Source organism: Lepidochelys kempii, chromosome 14, assembly GCF_965140285.1.
Source record: "Lepidochelys kempii isolate rLepKem1 chromosome 14, rLepKem1.hap1, whole genome shotgun sequence".
NCBI classification, from domain to species: domain Eukaryota; kingdom Metazoa; phylum Chordata; order Testudines; family Cheloniidae; genus Lepidochelys; species Lepidochelys kempii.
This window is the reverse complement of record NC_136393.1, coordinates 22,606,042-22,625,856: the sequence shown is the minus strand read 5'-3', so window position 1 is coordinate 22,625,856 and position 19,815 is coordinate 22,606,042. Positions and strand designations below refer to the sequence as shown.

Below are 19,815 nucleotides of genomic sequence, written 5' to 3'. Positions count from 1 at the left end.
GGGACTAAATGAAGAAGGGAGGGAACAAAGGGGTGATGGAGTCAATTGTACTTATCTGGCTCCCCTCATCATAGCATCTGAGCACCTCACAATCTTTAATGTATTTACCCTACTAACATCCCTGTGAGGCAGGGCAGTGCTATTATCCCCATTTTGCAGATGGGAAACTGAGGCACAGACCGCCTAAGTGAGTTGCCCAAGGTCACAAGGAAATGTGACAGAGCAGGGAATTGGACCCAAGTCTCCCAAGTCCAAGGCTAGTGTCCTAACCACTGGGTGAGCCTTCCTCCCTCTGGAATGAGGATGAGACTGTGGTCAGAGGTTATAAACCTGAGCTCTGGCAGCCATTCCACACATAGGAAAAAATGTAGTAGGAACATTGATCATGCTTTCCTGATTTAGAAGTTAAAGAATAACTCTCTTCTGAAAATTATGCTTTGGCCAAACGCAAGTTGTTCTTAGTCAGACATAAGTTATTGGGCTCAATACAGGGGTAATTGGGTGTAATTTAAGAGCCTGTGATATGATGATCTAATGATCCCTTCTGGCCTTAAAATTTGTGAATCTCTGAATTCTCTCTCTTACTCCCTTTCTGTTGTAGGGCATATACCTTCCGGTCTGATCTGCCATCCTGATCGGGAGCACTTTATCTATCCTCTGGGATGTACCATAATTATTCAAGGCCTGAACAACAACACACAAGCTTTCCTGCACGGCCACACTAACAATGTCTCCTGTGTTGCTGTGTCTCGGAGTGGATGTTATGTTGCTTCTGGACAGGTCACTTTCATGGGCTTCAAGGTGAGTAACATTTTTTAAATGATTACTTTAACTTTTGGGGAATTCTAATAATGACTTCGGGGTAAGTATCAAACTGAAATCTTCCTCCTCAGAGGACTGATCTTGCAGCCCTTAGTCTTGCGTGTAGTTCTGTTGACTTAGTAGCACAAAGCCTGTGAGTAAAGGCTGTAGCAGCAGGCCCTGTTATTTTTAACTACATCGGGATAAGCTAACTGTATCGGAGCTGAGCTTTTGGCAGTGGGAGTTCTTGTTTTTTAAACAATAACTGAAGCTTTTGTTTTGAGCGGAAAAGTGCTAGAAGAAGAAAAGCATTTCAGGGGACTGGGAGGCATGGCTATAGTACTCTTAGAACTCCCTCCGAATTGCTATGTGATTTTAAGCAAGTCACTTAGGGTAAAATTTTCCAAAATACCTAAGTCCCATTTTCAAAAGTTAATTAGGCACCCACGTCCCATTAGGCTGCTACATGTATAAATCACATTTGAAAATGGGACTTGGGCTCCAGAGTCACTTAGGTGCTTTTGAGAATCCCACTAGGTGCCTAACTGCATGTTTAGACACCTAAGATCTTTGAAAATCTGATCCTTCTTAGCCTTTTTCACGGGAATGAATGAATGAATTTAATTAATTAATTACTCTTTATAGGGCACCTTAAGATCCTTGTACGAAAGAGACAGTAGCACCTTGCAGTCTTTTAAAAGGTCCAGTTTTGGACCTCTCAATCTTGTACACTGTCCCTCTTTGTCCTGTTGTCTCTGATGTTACACTGACTCTAAAATGAAACACAGTCTTAAACTGGGAAGCCCTTCTTTTCTTTTGGGAAGTCTCTTAGACCAGGTCTACACAGTGATTGTATGTATCATGATGTATCAGCATCATGATGTCAGTCAAGGGTGTGAAAAGGTAAGAGCCGCCCAATATAGTTGGGCTGACAGAAGCACCTAGTATAAAGCTGCCCTTTTGCCAGCATAGTGTATTTTGCTCATGGGGGGGTGGCTTTACTATAGTGGTACAAAGAGCAGCTTTGCTGGTATTATATGCCTGTGTTCCTATACTGGTAAAGCACTTCTAGTGTAGACATGGCCTTAGTGTGGCTAATCTGAAGAGTATTCATACAAATGGAGTCCAGGGCTGGAAAGAAGCCTAACTTAGAAGCACCTTTTGCATCTAAGAACCTGAGGATATTCTAACTAATGTTCTTTGGTCCCCAGGCAGATATAATTTTGTGGGACTACAAGAAGAGGGAGCTGCTTGCTCGGCTGTCACTTCACAAGGGGAAAATTGAAAAATTGGCATTCTCTCCAAATGACCTTTACTTGGTGTCACTGGGAGGCCAGGACGACGGCAGGTAACAAGATTAAATTTTGAATCTCCCTCCTCCCCCATGAAAGAGGTCACATAAGCAGAGGGCCAGGTTAAAAGGAAACTTCCTGTGGCTGAGGACCAAATAAATGAAGGCAAAAATGCTGCTGGCAGCTTCCACTCCTGCTATTGTGAGTTTGATTCCCAGCACAGCCCAAAATTCAGAGGGGAGTCGAAGCTGGTATACTGTGCACCTTCTCTCATATACAGTGTAATTCACGCTAATTTACATGTAGGCCCTTGACACATCACCTCTGAAACTTATTGCCTGAGTTTTAGGGAATCTGTTTGGCTTAACGTATGGGCATGAAGAAGGTATAAATTACATCAGCGTAGGTTCACCTTTGAATTTGGCCCAGAGAGACTGTCGGGAGCACACTCACCTTCTCATCCCTCATGACAGAATTATTTGTCAGTCACATTCCCATGCAATGAGGGGAGCTGGCAGCTCCAGGTTTCTCTGCACATGGCTTCTGTCCTTGTCAGTCATTGGATGGGGCTTATACACCCAGTCATAAGTGCAGGGAAAAACATTCATGCCTTTAACGATGAGGTTCTCTGTGGAGCTATGCAATGGATTGAAAGCATGGGTCTTCTCATGGGAGTCGTATGTCTAAAACTGTGCATCTCTCCGCAGATATCCCCATCATTGAGTTCTGCCCTGGGCCATGTTACATCCCATCTAGTTTTTATTTGAAATATGCTGTTTATACTGTATGGTAAACTGAGCACACAAATAACAGAGGGAGACTTGAATACACGCAGGGCAATATATACTTTTTTTTAAACTGTGAGTTAATTGAGAAGAGGTGAAGGTGGAGGAATACTATTGTAGCACAGATGAGAAACAGACATAGGACCCAGTCCTACAAGCACTTATTACTGGGTGTAATGCTTACTACTAGGAGCAGCCCCACTGACTTCAATCAGGACTACTGTCCTTGGTGCTTACTGAGTGTTTGCATGGTTGGGCCCTATTTCAAGGCAAGTTGTGTGCGGCTCTGACACTGTACCTGATTCCTGACTTGCATCATCTCTGCTACTCCACTCGTGGCCAGTCGAAAGCCAAAGACGTGAAATGATACGGTGTCTTTATGGTGGGCGTCACAGTTTCAGGGTAACTGCACCTGTATTTCCTGCTCCATGGTTCCTTGAGGGTACCCTCTTAAAGGTTTCCAGCTTCCAGCCATCACCTCTCCTAGGCAGAGACCCATGTAGCACTCCCTTCTGACCAGGGTTTTTAAGGCTGCACATCTCTGTGATTTATACTGTCATATCCACAACAAGCGAGACTGCCTAAAAGACTAGCACCTGCATTTTGCCTGCTCTCCGAGGGCTCTGACTAGTATATGACCAGCAGTTACAAGTTACAATACAGCTCCTTCTTAGCAGTTACCTTTATTCTTAAGGTGAAAGCATTACAGAGGAAATGTACTAAAACAATAAAAGAAACTATACACATGCTAAAAAGCTTATCAGAGGTCACCCCAACTCCAAGCTAAAGGTTTTGGAAGGTTTTAGCCCTTCAAAACCCACAACTGGGTTTTCCCCATGATTACAAGTTAATTTGCCTTAGAACCAGAATGCTGGTCTTGAGTCAGTTTAAACTTGGGCTCTTTATCCAAAAGTCCTTTCTTTGTATGTTGGTCTCTGGAGAATCCAGTTTGAATCAGAATATGTGAGCATCCCCAGGAGGTGGTACCTGTCTGGAGGTATTGCTTTAATCTTTCCCTGCTGTTTTCACTTCCTGGAGAGATCTGTAATGGGAGAACCTTACCTATGATATTATATAAAAGCCACTGGGCTGTTGTGATTTTTTCTTCAGATGTTTTATACAGACAAGCCAGGTATCTTCCATCCAGGAGAAGAATGACAGTACATATAATGGAAGGCACAAAAGCCTTAAGAGAAGCTACAAAACAGTGACTACAGTGACCTTGACAGAAATATGACATTCTGGCTGAGGAGCAGTGGTAACCCTCCCTCTGTGGCATTCATACAGTGCCGGGTCCACAGTGATACATAACCCATTCATACGCTTAATACAATATGGTCTCCAAAAGATATTGCTGGAAGTTGTCCTATCTGTCACAATGGGGACAGGATGAGATCCATTAGATCAGTTTCTACTGACGACCTAAGACATGATTAAAATCTTGGCCAGCAGAGGTTAAAAGGCTAGTGCACAAACCCGTTAAGCTGCTTCATGAACAAGGGACGTGAATTCCAATTCTATATATCTATGTACAAAAAGTGTGGGTGAAAGTTTTCCATAGTTATAATCTCTGAAAGTGGCCACAAGCGTGGATTCATCTAGCAACGTGTTTGGGAAGATAGCCTCCCTCTATTGATTAGTGACATTTTCTTATGATTTAAACAAGTTGAAACTATTTTTTAAACCCTTCTTTCCCTGCAGCGTGGTTGTATGGAGCATAGCTAAGAGAGATCCCATCTGCGGCAGCCCTGCTTCAGCCCGTAGTGCAGGAAATGCTACTGTCCTGGCATTCTCCAACTGCAGAGACGAGGTGTTCGTTAGTGCTGGAAAGTAAGTCTTGTCTAGCCAACAGTAGAGAACTGTTGAGGGGGGAAAACCCACAAAGCTATTTCCTTCTGCAAAGACTGTTTACCTAGATGGAAGGAAAGTTAAGCAATGTGGAGTGTTAACGTTTTTTCCTATTACTGTCAAGGGGCCTATGAATATCCATCAGCTTGTCCCTTACAGGCATTTCTGCTTGTTCCACACAAAGTGTTTTCAAAGCAGTGCACAGGGAACTGATGCATGCAGTTCCGTTACTGATGGCAGGGGTTTGTATTCAGCACTCTCCATGCAGCAGTTAAAATATTTGCTTCCTAATGTTTACCCAAGAAGAGCAGTTGGTAAATGGCTCTGAACAATGGCATGTTAATGCAGGAGCAGTGACAGCTCAGAGATTGCTGGATTTTTTTCTTTACTGCATATCACAGCCAGTGAGGGTATCACCCTGTACGGTATAAGAGAGCCCTTTGATGCAAAGCAGTCAGGTTTCCACATTTAAATATAGTATTACTTGTATATGGCTTGCTTTTCAAAGATGCTGGAGATCTGCATCTGCCATTGAAATCAATGGGAATTGTGGGTGCTTCTGAAAATGATGGCAATGGCACTCCAAGTGTGCTGACAGAACATAGGAAAGAGAGGGTCCCTGCTTGAAGCTCTCTCAGCCTAGATTTAGACACAGCGCTGCAAGTGATAACCAATGAAGGCAGACTGAGGAGGTTACGGATTTGCTTGTCAGTCTATCCACACATCTTGTTGGTGCTGATGGGTTTTTCAATTAGAAATTAGAGTTGGGTTTTTAAAATGTAGTGAGCACTAAATGCTCAGGGAACAAAGCATGTGTGATGAGGGGGAGATAGTACAGGAGTGGAGTGACATGAAGGGACTTGAGAATAGTGGTCGGATGAGGGGTAGGGAAGGGAAGAGGTGCGAAGAAGCTGCAATTCCTTTTCAGTGGCACTGTGCTGTTTTATCATTGTAAATACTTCCAGCTCTGGTTCTACAGCCCCAGCCGGCTCTCTGGTTATACTATTCACTAGGAGGTCGAAACAGAGAAGTAAACTGCTCACTGTGACATATCCGTAGGCCCTTGTGCTCTCTGCTTGTTACAGTGCCTTGGTGGTAGAACAATTCTCATTGACATCCTCATTCTTTCTTCACTTATGTAGTGGTCCTATGATCTGATCATAAGATAGTAGTAGATTCATAGACTCCTAGGCCAGAAGGGTCCACTGTGATCATCTGGTCTGACCTACTGTATAACGCAGGCCATAGAACTCCCTGCCCCCCAAATTCCTAGAGCAATATCTTTTAAAAAAACATCCAGTCTTGATTTAAAAATTGCTAGTGATGACGAATCCACTACAACCCTTGGTAAATTGTTCCAATCATTAATTACCTTCCCTATTAAAAATGTACACTTTATTTCCAGTCTGTATTTGTCTAGCTTCTACTTCCAGCCATTGAATTGTGCTCTACTGGCTTGAAAGCCCATTGTCAAATATTGGTTCCCCATGTAGATTCTTATAGACTGTAATCCCATCATCCCTTAACCTTCTCTTTGTTCATAGAATCATAGAAGGTTAGGGTTGGAAGGGACCTCAGGAGGCCATCTAGTCCAACCCCCTGCTTGAAGCAGGACCAATCCCCAATTTTTGCCCAGATCCCTAAATGGCCCCCTCAAGGATTGAACTCACAACCCTAGGCTTATCAGGCCAATGCTCAAACCACTGAGCTATCCCTCCCCCTTTGTTAGGCTAAATCGATTGAGTTCCTGGAATCTGTCACTGTAAAGCAGGTTTTCTAGTCCTTTAATCATTCTCATGGCTCTTCTCTGAACCTGCTCCAATTAATGCACCACCTTTTCGATTTGTGGACGCTAGAATAGGAGACAGTACTCCAGCAGCAGTTGCACTAGTGCCAAACACAGAGATAAAATAACTTCTCCGCTTCTACTTGAGAGTTCCCTGTTTATGCATCCCAGGATCACAATAGCTCTTTTGGCCACAGCATAGCACTGCAAGCTCCTGTTCATCTGATTATCCACTACCCTGCCCAAATCTTTTTCGGAGTCCCTGCTTCCCTATAAGTATGGCCTCCATTCTTTGTTCTTGGGTGTATATGTAACCCACACACCTTCTGGGTGTGGTGTTCTGTCCCATCTAGTGACACTGAGGCCACTTAGCAAGATAAAATGAGTCTGCTCTACAGCCTTAGCTAACAGCCAGTTGGCTTTTAGCTCATGCTGTAGAGGCTTATGCACTGAGGTCCCAGGTTCGATCCTGCTCACTGATGACCGGGGTCTGTCACCGTTACATATCCATTTACATGTAACCGTTGTGACAGGGTCAGGCCAGGTGGCTACAGGAGAGTGATTTTTTTTTTTTTTTTGAACTCATGGAAAATTTACTAAAACATTATCAGAAGCAGCAACTCTTGATTACCGAAGTTCATTCTGATGTTCTAGATTGCTCGGTGTAAGTGACCTATCCTCCTCTTTATTTACCACTCCTGCAATTTTTGTGTCATTTAAGTTTTCTTCCAGGTCATTGATAAAAATGTTAAATAGTGTAGGACCAGAAACCAATTCCTGTGGGATCCCAGTGGAAACAGACTTGCTTGATGATGGTTCCCCGTAGAAGGAATGATGCTGGAGTTCTGTGCAAAAATAGTGTGTTCACATGTAATTAAAGACCATAATGCATCAGCACAAAAGGACTGAATTAAGGTTCATGAGTGTCTTTCATTCTGGCATTTCCTAACTTTTGAGTGCTTGAGTTTTCAATTTGAATGTTCTTTTAATGTAGTTTTTTATGGGTAATAAATAATATGGTGGCTCCTGTGTTGCTAGTGAAGTTACAGTACTAGAAAATAGTCTTGGATGCCGTGGACAGTCCCTTTCCTATTCTTCTCCAAAATAACCTGAGCCATTAGGGCCACACAGTGCATGTGTCTCTGAGTAATGGCAGGTGTCTAGGTCATTACATGTTCCCTAAGAGCATAGTTTATACTTCTACCAGATAACTTCTATTGCACCACTTACACCCATGTTGACTTATCAAGAACTAACCTTATAAAAAGGACAGGTTCCTTTTTTGCCTCTCTAAAATTGTACTTTTTTCCTTTCTATATTAAGAAGATTAGGGATCCCAGACAGAACATACTAAATGTCCTTTTTGAACACTGCTGTATTAGAAGGTCTCCGAGACTCCTGCATATATAAAATTGATTATGGTGTGTGTTCTTTTGCTACAGTGGGACTATTCGAGTATGGGAACTAGATCTACCAAATCGAAAAATCCGGCCAACAGAATGTCAAACAGGGCAGCTGAAAAGAGTAATCACATGTATTATGGTAAGTATTCTTCTGTGGAAACTATATAGCTAAGCAGACTTATGGGTGATCTAGACCATTTGTAATAATGTAGCAAGCTCTATCCTGTTGCATTTTTTCTCTTGGGAATCACTTTTCTGCTTATGAATGTTAACAAGATTTAGTTAGGAAAATGTCTTAACTTTCAACAGAGCTCTGGAACATTCTGTGTGTGTTTGAACATAAACTTTACCCACATCATCCCAAATAAAATCTGGGCAATATGCTGAAGTGAAGCCACTCAGACACCACAATCATGGGCATTGAATAAATGTCTAGACAGATGACCTGATCCTGATCTCCTTATTTAAACCTTCCCTCAGATGGCAGAAGATGATAGTTACTTCTATGTTGGCACTTCCAGTGGTGATATCCTGAAACTGCATATGAAAAGCAAACTAATGAGTGACTATGGACCTGTGAAGGAGAAGTTCAGCCTGGTGAGTGGCATCCCTCTGGGGCTTTTTCTAAGTAACTTTTGCTAACCCCAACTTCTCATGTAGCTTTTCTCCTGCCTCCCATGCTCCTCCTCTCTTTGTTAGTAACTGACATGGGGACATTTTCCCCTCCTTCTAAGAGAACCTCTGTCATAAACATACAGCTAAGGGTAGAATAAAATCCCTCCTTTACCTGTAAGGGGTTAAGAAGCTCAAATAACCTGGTTGGCACTTGACCAAAAGGACCAATAAGGAAAGCAGATACTTTCAAAGGGGGAGGGGGGGAGAGGTTTTGTTTGTGCTCTCTTTGTTGTTCTCTCTCAGGACAGAGAGAGGGACCAGGCAGGAAAAAAACATCTCCTAAAACCCTACCTGAAATAAGCATCTAAGATTATAAAAATTGTAAATAAAGGCAAGCAAATTAGTTAGATTATCTTTTGTTTTAGCTTGTGAATATTCCCTTTAATAGGAGGGAGGTTTATTCCTGTTTTTTGTAACTTTGAAGTTGCGCCTAGAGCGGGGGACTCTGTTTTAAATCTTTTTCTCACCCTGTAAAATTACCTTCCATCTTGATTTTACAGAAGTGCTTCTTTTACTTTTTTTCTTTATAATACAGTTCTTCTTTTAAGAACCTGATTGATTTTCAGTGTCCTAAAAATAAAGGGTCTGGTCTGTACTTTTATTAAAGGCAATTGGTTGGTATATTATTCTCAAGCCTCCCCAGGAAAAGGGGTGAAGAGGCTTGGGGGGATATTTTGGGGAAATAGGAACTTCAAGTGGTTCTTCTCCTGAATCTTTTTCTAAATCACTTGGTGGCAGCAATACTGTCCAAGGACAAGGAACGGATTTGTGCCTTGGGGAAGTTTTTAACCTAAGCTGGTAGAAATAAGCTTAGGGGGTTTTTCATGCAGGTTCCCACATCTGTACCTCAGAGTTGGGAGGGAACCCTGACAACCTCCCTGAAGCCAATTCAGAAACGAATCCCAGTTCTGTGCCATTAGTTCCTTTTGAATGGTGTAATTGACGCAGAGCCTGAGTTCACTGGCTCAGCTCTGTTCAGCTTCATCTGGCTCAGCATCTGCTGTCTCCCTGTGTATTCCAAAAGCTGGGTTTTATCCATAGCTCTTGTGCCGTCATGCAGATTCCCTTATCAATTTCAATACAAGATGAAGGTATTATAATGCTCTTGATTTTTGCCATTGCAGATTAAAAGCACCAAAGGAGTTTCATTTCACAAAGAAAGAAGAAGTCAGTTTTGGCAGATATTTCCTCCTCTGTGCTTAGCTCACAAGTACTTTCTTTAACCAAGGACTACAGTAATATTGGATAGGACCTAAGAAGTAGGAATAACCAGATTACATATAACAATTGCTGAATAGGTTGGATGTTGGGCAATGTTTGACATCTGAATTCAGCCAAATAATTGTCAGTGGGAGTGGGTCTTCAGCACACTTCCCCTGATATGATGTTAGCAGCAGCACTCTTCCTGTCCTGCTAACTGGCAAAATTGGAGGAAAGAGAGGAAAATAACTCTCCCACAAGCACGGTGTCCCCATCCTCACACCTCTCCTCCGGCCTAACAGGGAAAAGGAGAGACTATATCCCTTGGCCTCATCAGATAGAACAAGCACATTCTTTTATCCACCCAGTTTCTAGCAACATCCCAGAAGTGGAGGTAAAAGACCACCTTTCTCTGCCCTCAGAAATCCGCTCCGGATTAGTGTGTGGTGGGAGGAGACTCCAGGGAGAATGGGGAGGAACTATTCTAGAGAAGAGTGCTGTAGAAAATGTCTATCAGTAAATGATGAAATGGGAACAGAGGTTGGTTTAAATCTTCTCCACTCCCATTGCCAGGATGGGGCAGGACCCTGTTGGGGGCGGGCATGATGTAACAGGGCTAATAGTGCTGCCTACTATTGAGGTTGCCCAACATTTCCCAGCATAAGACCCGGTTTTCAGTTACTTATAATTTGCCAAGCTTTAAAACCATTTGGGCTGAAATTTTCCATGCTGCATTTCATTTGCCTCACGTTGAATTTTTCTTTGGAAAATTTCAGCCAAACTGGTTCTGCTGTTTCCGAGAACAAAGCTGTGGGGAAATATGTTGTTTTGCCCAGCTTAAAATATTCTAGTGATCTTTTTTTGAAATGCTCTAGCGCCCCCATGCTATGGAGCAGGTACTTGAAATTTGGTAGGGGTGTGGCCTTTGTATCAGGGATTTGCCTTTTGCTGTTCCCATGAAAATCTGCCGAAATTTGTCAAAGTTATAAGCCTTTGAAAAATCACACTTCACACATGCTTAGGAGAGACTTGCTAGATTTTAACAGCTAAAATCTTGGAAGATTCCACCCTCACTGAGCATGTTTGAGCTTCTCACAGCTCCCAGTGCTGACGGAGTACACATGCACCGTTCCCACAGAGCAACTGAACATGCTCCAGCCCAGGACTACAGGGACTCCTGGGGACTTTCCATATAATGGCTGCCCCCTGTTTCTGCAGGCTGGGTTGGGCTGGACATTGGACCTGAGAGCAGGAGCCTGGCTCTTCTGTGCTGTCAGTGTACTTGGGGCACTTTAAACGATGCGCCACCACGCACAGTGCTGTCTAGTGGTCAAGCAGGGGTTTCTGGCTCCCCCCTCCTGCACTGGGGTAGTAGGGGCTGGGCCTTTGAATAACCAAGGTCTGCTCCCATAGGCCTCTCATCTTAGGTGAAGGCCCCTGGTGTTGTGCTATCTGCTGGGTGGGGGTAGGGGAGCCCAGGTCCACCCACTCCACCGAGCTCCAGTCCAAGGCCCAACGGTGGGTGACTATAATCGACCTCTTGGGGTATCGGACCACTTCCTACCCCAGCCCCCACTGATTGTCCCAGGGTAAAGCCCTTCTCTTGAGTCTCTGACCTGCACACCTAGTCACTGTGCTCTTTTGTAGGTTCTCCTCTGGCCTGTGTAGTGCGACCGCAGGCAAGGTGCCTCTGGGGCAATACTTCGACTCTCAGAGCTCAGGGACACCATCTGCTCTCTTCCACTGCCTGCCTCCTTCGGAGCTGCTCTTCTCCCTTTCTAAAGCCCTGCCTGCAGCTTGTGCAGGCCCTGTAGGTGCGGCTGCCTGGGCCCAGAGTTGCACTTTAAGCCCTTGCTCTCCGGTGTGGGGTTTGTAAATCTCACCATAGGCAGGAACATCCTTTTTGTTCTGTGTTTGGAAAGCACCTAGCACCATGGTCCATGACTAGGGCTCCTAGGAACTCTGATAATACAGATAATAATAATAATTAATAATAGATGACCCCGCTGCTGGTACTCAGGCAGTGTGGAGGAAGCTGACTGATTTGAATTCAGAGGGGACAAAAGTCAGAGGGAGAGAAAGGAATAGACTAGGAGAAGGAGTCTGGTGAGACAGGATCTGGAGGGCTGGGGAGAGAAACTGACTAGGAGTCGAAGGGGGAGAAACTGTGACTGGCTGGGCAAGGAGGCTGGGACTAGGAGCTGGACAGAGACTGGGACTTGGAGCCAGTGATAGAAATGAGGTGGGGCAGGAGAGGGAGCCAGTTGGCCGGGATGGAGAAACACTGAGATTGGATGAGGAGCTGGGGACTGGGAAAGGGACTGGTGGACCAGAGAGACTTGGACCGGGAGCCAGTGGGTGCGGGACAGGGGGGTCGGGGCAGGAGAGACAGATCTGACAAGTAGCTGCAGTGCAAGGCAAGAATTGGGTCTAGTTGAACAAAAAGACTGGGACAAGCGTCTGGGGGTGGGGGGCAGAGACTGAGATTGGATGAGGAACCTGGAGAGGGAACTGGGACTTTCTGGGCAAGGAGAAGGGGGACAAGGAGTTGGGGTGTGAGGAGGGAGTTGGGCGTGAGAGAGTAGAGTGGGGCTTTAACATTGAACACCAAGGGAAAGACTAGAGCTGGCTGGGCAAGAAGCCTGGGATGAGGAGACGGGTGGGGAAAAGGCAAAATGGGGAGAGGGATAGGTTAGAGGGGATGAGGCAGAAGGTGCCAGGCTTGGGGGAAATGGGCAGAAGAGTGTGTGACCACGAGAGAACACTCTCTTTCAAAGCTTGGAATGGAACCCAAGATTCCTGAGTATCACTACTCCTCTGCTGTCAACAAATATCCATGAAACCAGCTGGCAAAGTGCATGTCTCATCCCACTATAGTGCTGGTCCACATAGAGGATGAGAACCTACTACTGCTAAAGCAATCACTCACTCCAGCAGCTGTAAGTGCTCAGAACTTCTGCAAATCAGACCCCTGGATTTCAAGTAAGGACCCAGAAAATGGTGAACACACAATCAGTGACCACCTCTGTAAAGTCTGCTTTAAGAGACTTACCCAGCATGACATCGGGACTCCATGGCAGGCCCAGGAACAGCATTCATTTCCGCTGGGCAGCATTCAAGTGCCTTAAACATGAAACCATCCTTTATCTTCCTGCAGCCTCCTGCCTCATACGTTACGTGACTTCCAAGTTCTGCAACAAATGAGGCAGGGGTCCTACAGACAACAGCCCGGTTTACTACACACCCTTATTAATCCCCAGAACAGGTCAATCCTGTGCAAAACATAGCTGGGCGGGGGATTTATGCTAAACATGAACACTCTGGCTAGTACAGTTGTTCTTGGATTCTCTTTATTCATAGCTATAAGACTTCTTATTGCTTCTCAATGTATGCCCAGAGGAGAGTGTAATATCGAAGGAAGTCAAGCTATTCCTTAAATCTCTCTTGCAGAAATCTGAATGTATTTCTCTGTTGTGTCAGAATCCCCGAAATTCAGCAAGCAGCAAGAGAGGATATGCAGATGACCGTATTATCTGCACTGCTGCTCTGGGTGCAGAGGCAGTGCTGTCCCTGAAGGAAGCAAACCTTGTAGTTAAAGAGAAAAGGCGTGAGCAGCAAGGACGGTAACAAAAATCCAACAGCAAACTGGTAGAGGAAGCTATTAGGGGTACATTTTCCAAACTCTGCCTGAGCTGCTTCTGCAGAATAGGTGTGTACAGCTGCTACATGCACGAACTCTGCATTTGCTTGTGCAGAATTGGAAGTTACATGCACAGAACCTGCATATTTTGTGACCACAATTTGTTGGCCAAGAGGTAACAGTTGCATTCCTTATGTGCAGTTTAGGTTTATTAGGTCTCCGTTTTGGTGTCTGAAAGACAAAGTTGTTTAGTATTGTGTCTAGTAGGATGATAAAAGTAGTTATGGACAGGTGGCTAGGCAATGCATTGCCTTGTGGTGATTCAAGTTCTGATCCTGAATTCTCTGGAACAATACACTTAGTCCATTTAGCTCAAGGAGCAATGGCCTGTATTTTTGGAGCTGTAGAAGCAGAGTTCTGGGACCTGGTTCTAAAAGCGTGCTATGGAAAGGCAACTGCTTCTCCATAGTAAAGGTTGCAGTTAGAGTTCTCCGGTAAAGCTGAGCTTGACACCACCTTATAACAGCCCCCTCCTCAAAAAATAATGTGAGAAAAGTCCTCAGGCCTTGGCTTTTGTAGGGTTACGTCTCACTGACAGCTAGGTTCTCTCTTGAATAAATTAAGTATTCTTTGCAATTATGATACATAAATGCCTTCCTTTCTAAATATGAGCTAAGTTACTAATATTGCTTTATATCCCTCTATCTTTATATCTTTATAGCTACCTTTATATCCCCCTATCTGCCCAATATGGACCATAGGTAGATTTTACACTGGCTCATGTAAAATTTAAAGGTCAGGAACAGTAAAATGTTTCAGAAATTATTATTTTAATTTTAGACTTGCTTCTCTGGCTTTGAAACTGTCAGACAAAAGAGCTCCAATGGGGAGAGAATGTGGACTATAGTCTGTGATGGGTGTTTTTGACTTTTTTTATCATTTTCCTATGTGAGTTCATTGAAGAACATAGTGATTGTCTGGTTTCACTCACATAGTTGGTGGTGAATTTAGTGCACGGATGAGGGACACCATGTGTTGTGATAGGCATTTGTAGGATCCATGAATCTTGAAAAGTGTGTTGTAGGGGGTATTGATCATTGTAGCAGTGGAGATATGTCTGCAGATTTTGCTTCTGTTGTTCTGGAAGAGTCTGGTGCTGCTTTGATTTGAGTTGGTGTGTTCTCGTCTGTGGGGAGTTTGTTTCTGATGATGAGCTTGGAGAGGCTGGAGGATTGTTTGAAGGCCAGAAGTGGGATTCAGGAAAGATTTCAGGGTGGGGTCCTTGAGCATAGGTTGTCGTTATTTGATGATACCCCGTATGGGTTCAGGTGTGGGGTGGTAGGTGACAATTAGGTATTTGCAGTAAGGGAGGGGGTGTTATTTCTGTATTGAAGCAGGTTCTCTTGGGGTATTTGAGTGGCCCATTCCATGATGTGACCTACTTCTCTGGTGGAGTGTCCTTGTTTGGTAAAGACGATTAATGAGTTACTCTACCTTGAATGGTCCCTTACAATGCCTGCTAACTACTTATGCCAAACAATCTGTTCCACCTGGCACTTTGCTGTGACGCTAGGAGTAGCTTCCCCAGACCCGAAGAAGAGCTCTGTGTGGCTTGAAAGCTTGTCCCTCTCACCAACAGAAGTTGGTCCAATAAAAGACATTGCCTCACTCACCTTGTCTCTCACATATCCTGGGACCAACACGACTACAACTACACTACTTATTAGGTAGGCAGTGTAAGGATAATCAGGTTCTTCATTGTTCATCTCTTGGTATTTAAGTGCTTGGGTTTTATAAGCTATGATAGTAAAGTGCATTGCTTTCACTTGGCAACTTTTTTAAAACCAAGCTTTTCTGTATGGCTTTTTTTTTTTAAAGGGTTTTCTGTAAAGACAGTAAATTCTGGACCTGTAAACACTACAAAAATTTTTATTCATATTTGTTTGAGGAATTGCAAGCTGGTTGCTCAGGTGTAAAGTGGGATGGGTGACTTGCAAGTACCTTCCTCGAAATTCCTGGAGTGTTTACATTGTTGAAAATCTATAAACAACTTGAAGGTGAAGAGCAGGCATTCACAGTGCAGCAAAGAGGCCTGGAAGAGATGGGAATGGGACAAGGGAGAAAGTATCCTTATGGGGAAATAGGCATGCTTGAGTTGGTTTGAGATTTGTCTCTGTAATTACTGTACTTCAAGACAACAGTTTCTTAGGAGACTGTGTTTCATCTGCAAATGGCAGGATATAAAACAGTATTAATTGCATCATTAATATGAATTGCTTGGTGTTGTGAATTACAAGTGTAGATTATAAAACTGTTGGTTTACTTGTGGTAGTTCAAAGAACAGTCTTGACAGGAAAGAAGTCCGTTTACAAAAGCAAGGTTGAAATCAGACTGATGATGACACATCTAACCCTGTGTGTTCTGACCAGTTGAAGACCCGTGATTTTCAGTTTGTGATACCTGTTTCAATCCCAAATTAGGAAAATTAAACAGGATACCTAGAAAAATTAAAGCAGTATTGGGAGTGCCATAAAAACACAAATTTATTAGCAGGTAGTTGAGAGCTGTAATTATGTAAATTTTCTATCGTTTGTTTGATTTGTAATTCCACCACTTTCCATAATCCTAAACCCATTGGGTGTTTGAAATGGGAGGACTGTTACAGAAAAACACTGCAAAGTAATAGATCAAAAGCAAAGTTGATGGGTATCTGATAGCAGGACTCATAAAGAGCTGCTGACACCTCATAGAAAACTTGAAAAAACATTCTGTTTAGAACAGTTCTATTTCTAGATCATATTTTCTGGGTTTGTTTTCTTTGTTCTCATCATTTTCCTAACGCTAGTTAAATGAAAACAGGCTTCCTTCCTACTGTTTTTCTGTACTAGATGATAAAAACATCCCCTGTGTATGACATAATTTCCCACAATTACTCATGATGTCAGAGAATCATGATGTCAAGAGAGGGATAAATTAGTGGAGCAGATGGAAATAAAAAGAAAAAATGCAAAGAGGATAAAAATAGAAAAATGTAAATAGCAGCGAAGACCCTTTTTCATGCAGATATGCTTAATAGTTTTGTTTTCTGAACGGATAAGTAATACAGCTAATCTGACATGCAGCAACCTCTAAAGAGAATATTTTTAAAAAATATTCCATGAAACATAAGCAAGACTTTAAAATTAATACAGTTGATTCCACTCAATTAGACAACTGGACCAAAGCAGTCTTCCCAAACTCAACCTACTTTATGAATTGTACTATCATTCAGTCCATAATGTCTGGATGCTGTTAAAGTTCCCCTCCTGGACCTGAACAGTTCAAATATGCTTTCTGTTTTCCTCTCTGGCTTGGCCTCCCCTCATAACTCCCACAGAACCTTAATCATTTCCACTCAAAGGACCTGCAAACTTGCTGTCTGTGGCCATACTGCCCTGAATGTGTCTGATCTTGGAAACTAACTGGGGTTGGGCCTGATTAATATGTATAGAGGAGCTGGTCTGGGAATACCAGTACTGTAGGCTCAGACACAATAAATTATACAATCCTGCCAAACTCACGTGTTCAAAAACCATGAGATTGGCTTAAAGATTAGACCGTTTTAAAAAATGTTGGGTTCTTTTTATTTGCCTTCTGGGTTTTGACCTTTGAGAGTTCACATTTTCATGCGGTTTTCCCACAACGGCGAGTGTTAGAAAAGTACAGGTTTTTAAAATGAAAGTTGAGGTTGTCACGTAATCCCAAGGAGCTGGGGCTCTGAGGAAAAACACCAAATATTGTAAATATTGGTAATATCATAAGGGTTGGCAGATACATGCTCTGTGCTAAGTGATTCAGTGAAACACTGTAGAGGAGAGAAGGCAGAGGGAGACGGGAGGATATTGGCATTAACTGGTTTCTGCGGTAAGCTTCCAGAAACATGGTTGCACAAAACACAGCCACAGTAATACCACTTATAGGAGCTCTGAGTTGAAGTGATCCTAACTGACACATGCTCTACATCCCTGTATGCAACAGTCAGAGACATGCATAAGGAAAAGCAGCGAGTGAGAGGGTAAAGAGGGCTTTGGGAACTAAACTGAATCCTATAAGTGTGAATGACAGGAATTGTAACAGCTGAAGATACTGCAGTATGGGCACTGTCCTGTTGGAGCTGGCAGATACCAGCCCACAATGGAGTTGTCCGCTCTCTTAGTGGACTGGAGATGACATGCTGGGAGCACACTTTTTGCTTAGCAATAGAACTTAGTTCACAGTCCAGATTTTTGACAGCAAGAAAATGACCTCATTTAATAATGAGCCAGATCCTGACATCTTCACTCAGTTTTTACTCCCTCTTTACTGAGGTGAAAACTCTCACTAAAATTAGTGGGGATTTGCTGAGGATGGACATCAGGATTTGGACCAATACTAGTATTTTTCCTCTCTACAGCACCTTATTTCAGAGGATCTTGGAGATCTTTAGACATTAATAAACTCAGCGTCACAGCAGCCCAGATTACTCGCATTTGACAAGCAGGAAAACTGAGGCACAGAGAGCTGTGGACATACAGTAAAATCTGTATGTCCATCTTCTCTATGGACATACAGTAAAATCTGTGCCGGAGCTGGATACAGAACTGATTTCTTGACTCCCAGTCTGGTGCTTTCGCCAGTAGACAATGCTTCCTTTCTCTGACAGAGCAGTAGGTTCTTCTGTTGTCCTACCCCTTGTTAGCAGGTGTCGGACCCCTCTATTGAAATGCTGACTGCTTCCAGAGGGCTCTCAGTGATAGGAAGAGCTTGTTAACCCCACCATCAATAAAGGGAGGTGGGAGTGGTCCTCTGGAGCCATAGCGTCTGGGACAGAGAGGCCGTGCAGAAAACCCGAAGCAGAGCTTTGGGGGAGAAAGCTTAGGCTGAGTTACCTTGTGTTGCTTCAACGCCAATAAAAGAATCATCCATGGAAGGATGCATGTATTCTGTGCTAGAATGAGCTTTCGTGAGCTACAGCTCACTTCATCGGATGCAAAAAAGCTCATGCTCAAATAAATTGGTTAGTCTCTAAGGTGCCACAAGGACTCCTTTTCTTTTTGCGAATACAGACTAACACGGCTGTTACTCTGAAACCTGTGCTAGAATGGTTATCCATGGGTGTGCACGCTCAATCCTAGTCCCTTTGTATAGGATTAATGCTGTCATTACTTTCTTGCTCTTTTTTAAAGTTTGTACACTAGCTGTTCATATACCTATAGCTGATAAACGTTGTCTCCCTTTTCATTTTGGAAGGACCGCTTTTTAGCAGCGGAGTGGGGCAATTCTAATAAAGCAGCTCATGAGCAACATACGCGCCACCGCAGGGAGCATGACAAAGACTCTCTCTGATCTCTTCTGCATGGCAGCACCAGTAAAGCAGCTCTGCTTCCATACAATAGTGTGTTAATCCTGTTTTCTCATAGGGAGTCACAGCTTTGCTTTTGCTGAAGACAGGAGATTTAGTAGTCAGCACCGGAGGAGGGATTGTAGCTCTCTGTAAAGGATCAAACTACAAACTGATCAAGTGAGTTTGTAGATCAAAGCAGCAGGAGGGTGAGTGGTATTTCCACAGAGTGGCAACATAATGGGGCAGTAGTATTCACTTTGCACGGCACACACTAACTTCCAGTGCTGAGGGTTTTTTAATTAATGAATAAGAGAGAAATCTCAAAGTATCAGTTTTCCAAACACAAGTAGACACTGTCAAAATGGACAGCATTTATCTTGCAGAATGAAATAGTGACCGATTGAAACATGATGAATGTTTTTATTGATTTATTTAGAAAACTTAGTACCAATGATTGTTATTCATTTTAAATGACCACATTTAGTTCTAAAGGCTTTGGGTCAGTTCCTAAACTGATCCAAAATTGACATAGCTCCATTAAGTCAATGAAATTACATCGATTTCACCAGCTGGAGGTCTGCACCCTTGAAATCTTTTAAAAAAAAAAAAAAAAGAAGAAGAAAAGTGGTTGAAGGCGGATGTTGGATGCCACTAGCTGTGTAGACAAGTGTATCAAAACTGTGTGCCTAAGTACTTTCAAAGCATTCCAGTGTGCATGGAAAACAGAGCTACGGGCAGTTTCCCACAAGCAACCTAGGTGTGCCCTTTTGATAACGTAGTCATATGTGATTTAAACTATGCCCCAAACATTGAATTCAAAATTACCTAGAATACTCCTTGGGGTTATGCTAATTAAGTGCACCTCTAATAAGAGAGAAAACAAAGGCGTGTTTACACAATACCCCTGGTCGAACAGAGTGAGTGTGTGTGTGTGTGTATGTTTTCTCAATTCCTGCCAAATTTGGGATTGTTTACATGTGGAAGCTATTGTGAAATAAACTAGTCTGTGAATGTAAAGTGGAA

At 43.2% G+C, this 19,815-nt stretch overlaps 1 protein-coding gene across 1 annotated transcript in view; it reads left to right on the top strand.

Annotated features, from left to right (window-relative positions):
• Nucleotides 1-19,815, top strand: part of CFAP52 (cilia and flagella associated protein 52) — a 31,790-nt gene that overhangs the window by 1,924 nt on the left and 10,051 nt on the right. Inside the window, exons 2-7 of the mRNA XM_073310286.2 lie at nt 602-801; nt 2,013-2,149; nt 4,580-4,708; nt 7,955-8,054; nt 8,396-8,512; nt 18,869-18,969. Coding sequence (XP_073166387.1) covers nt 602-801; nt 2,013-2,149; nt 4,580-4,708; nt 7,955-8,054; nt 8,396-8,512; nt 18,869-18,969 — 784 coding nt within the window. The remainder of the gene's footprint in view (nt 1-601; nt 802-2,012; nt 2,150-4,579; nt 4,709-7,954; nt 8,055-8,395; nt 8,513-18,868; nt 18,970-19,815) is intronic.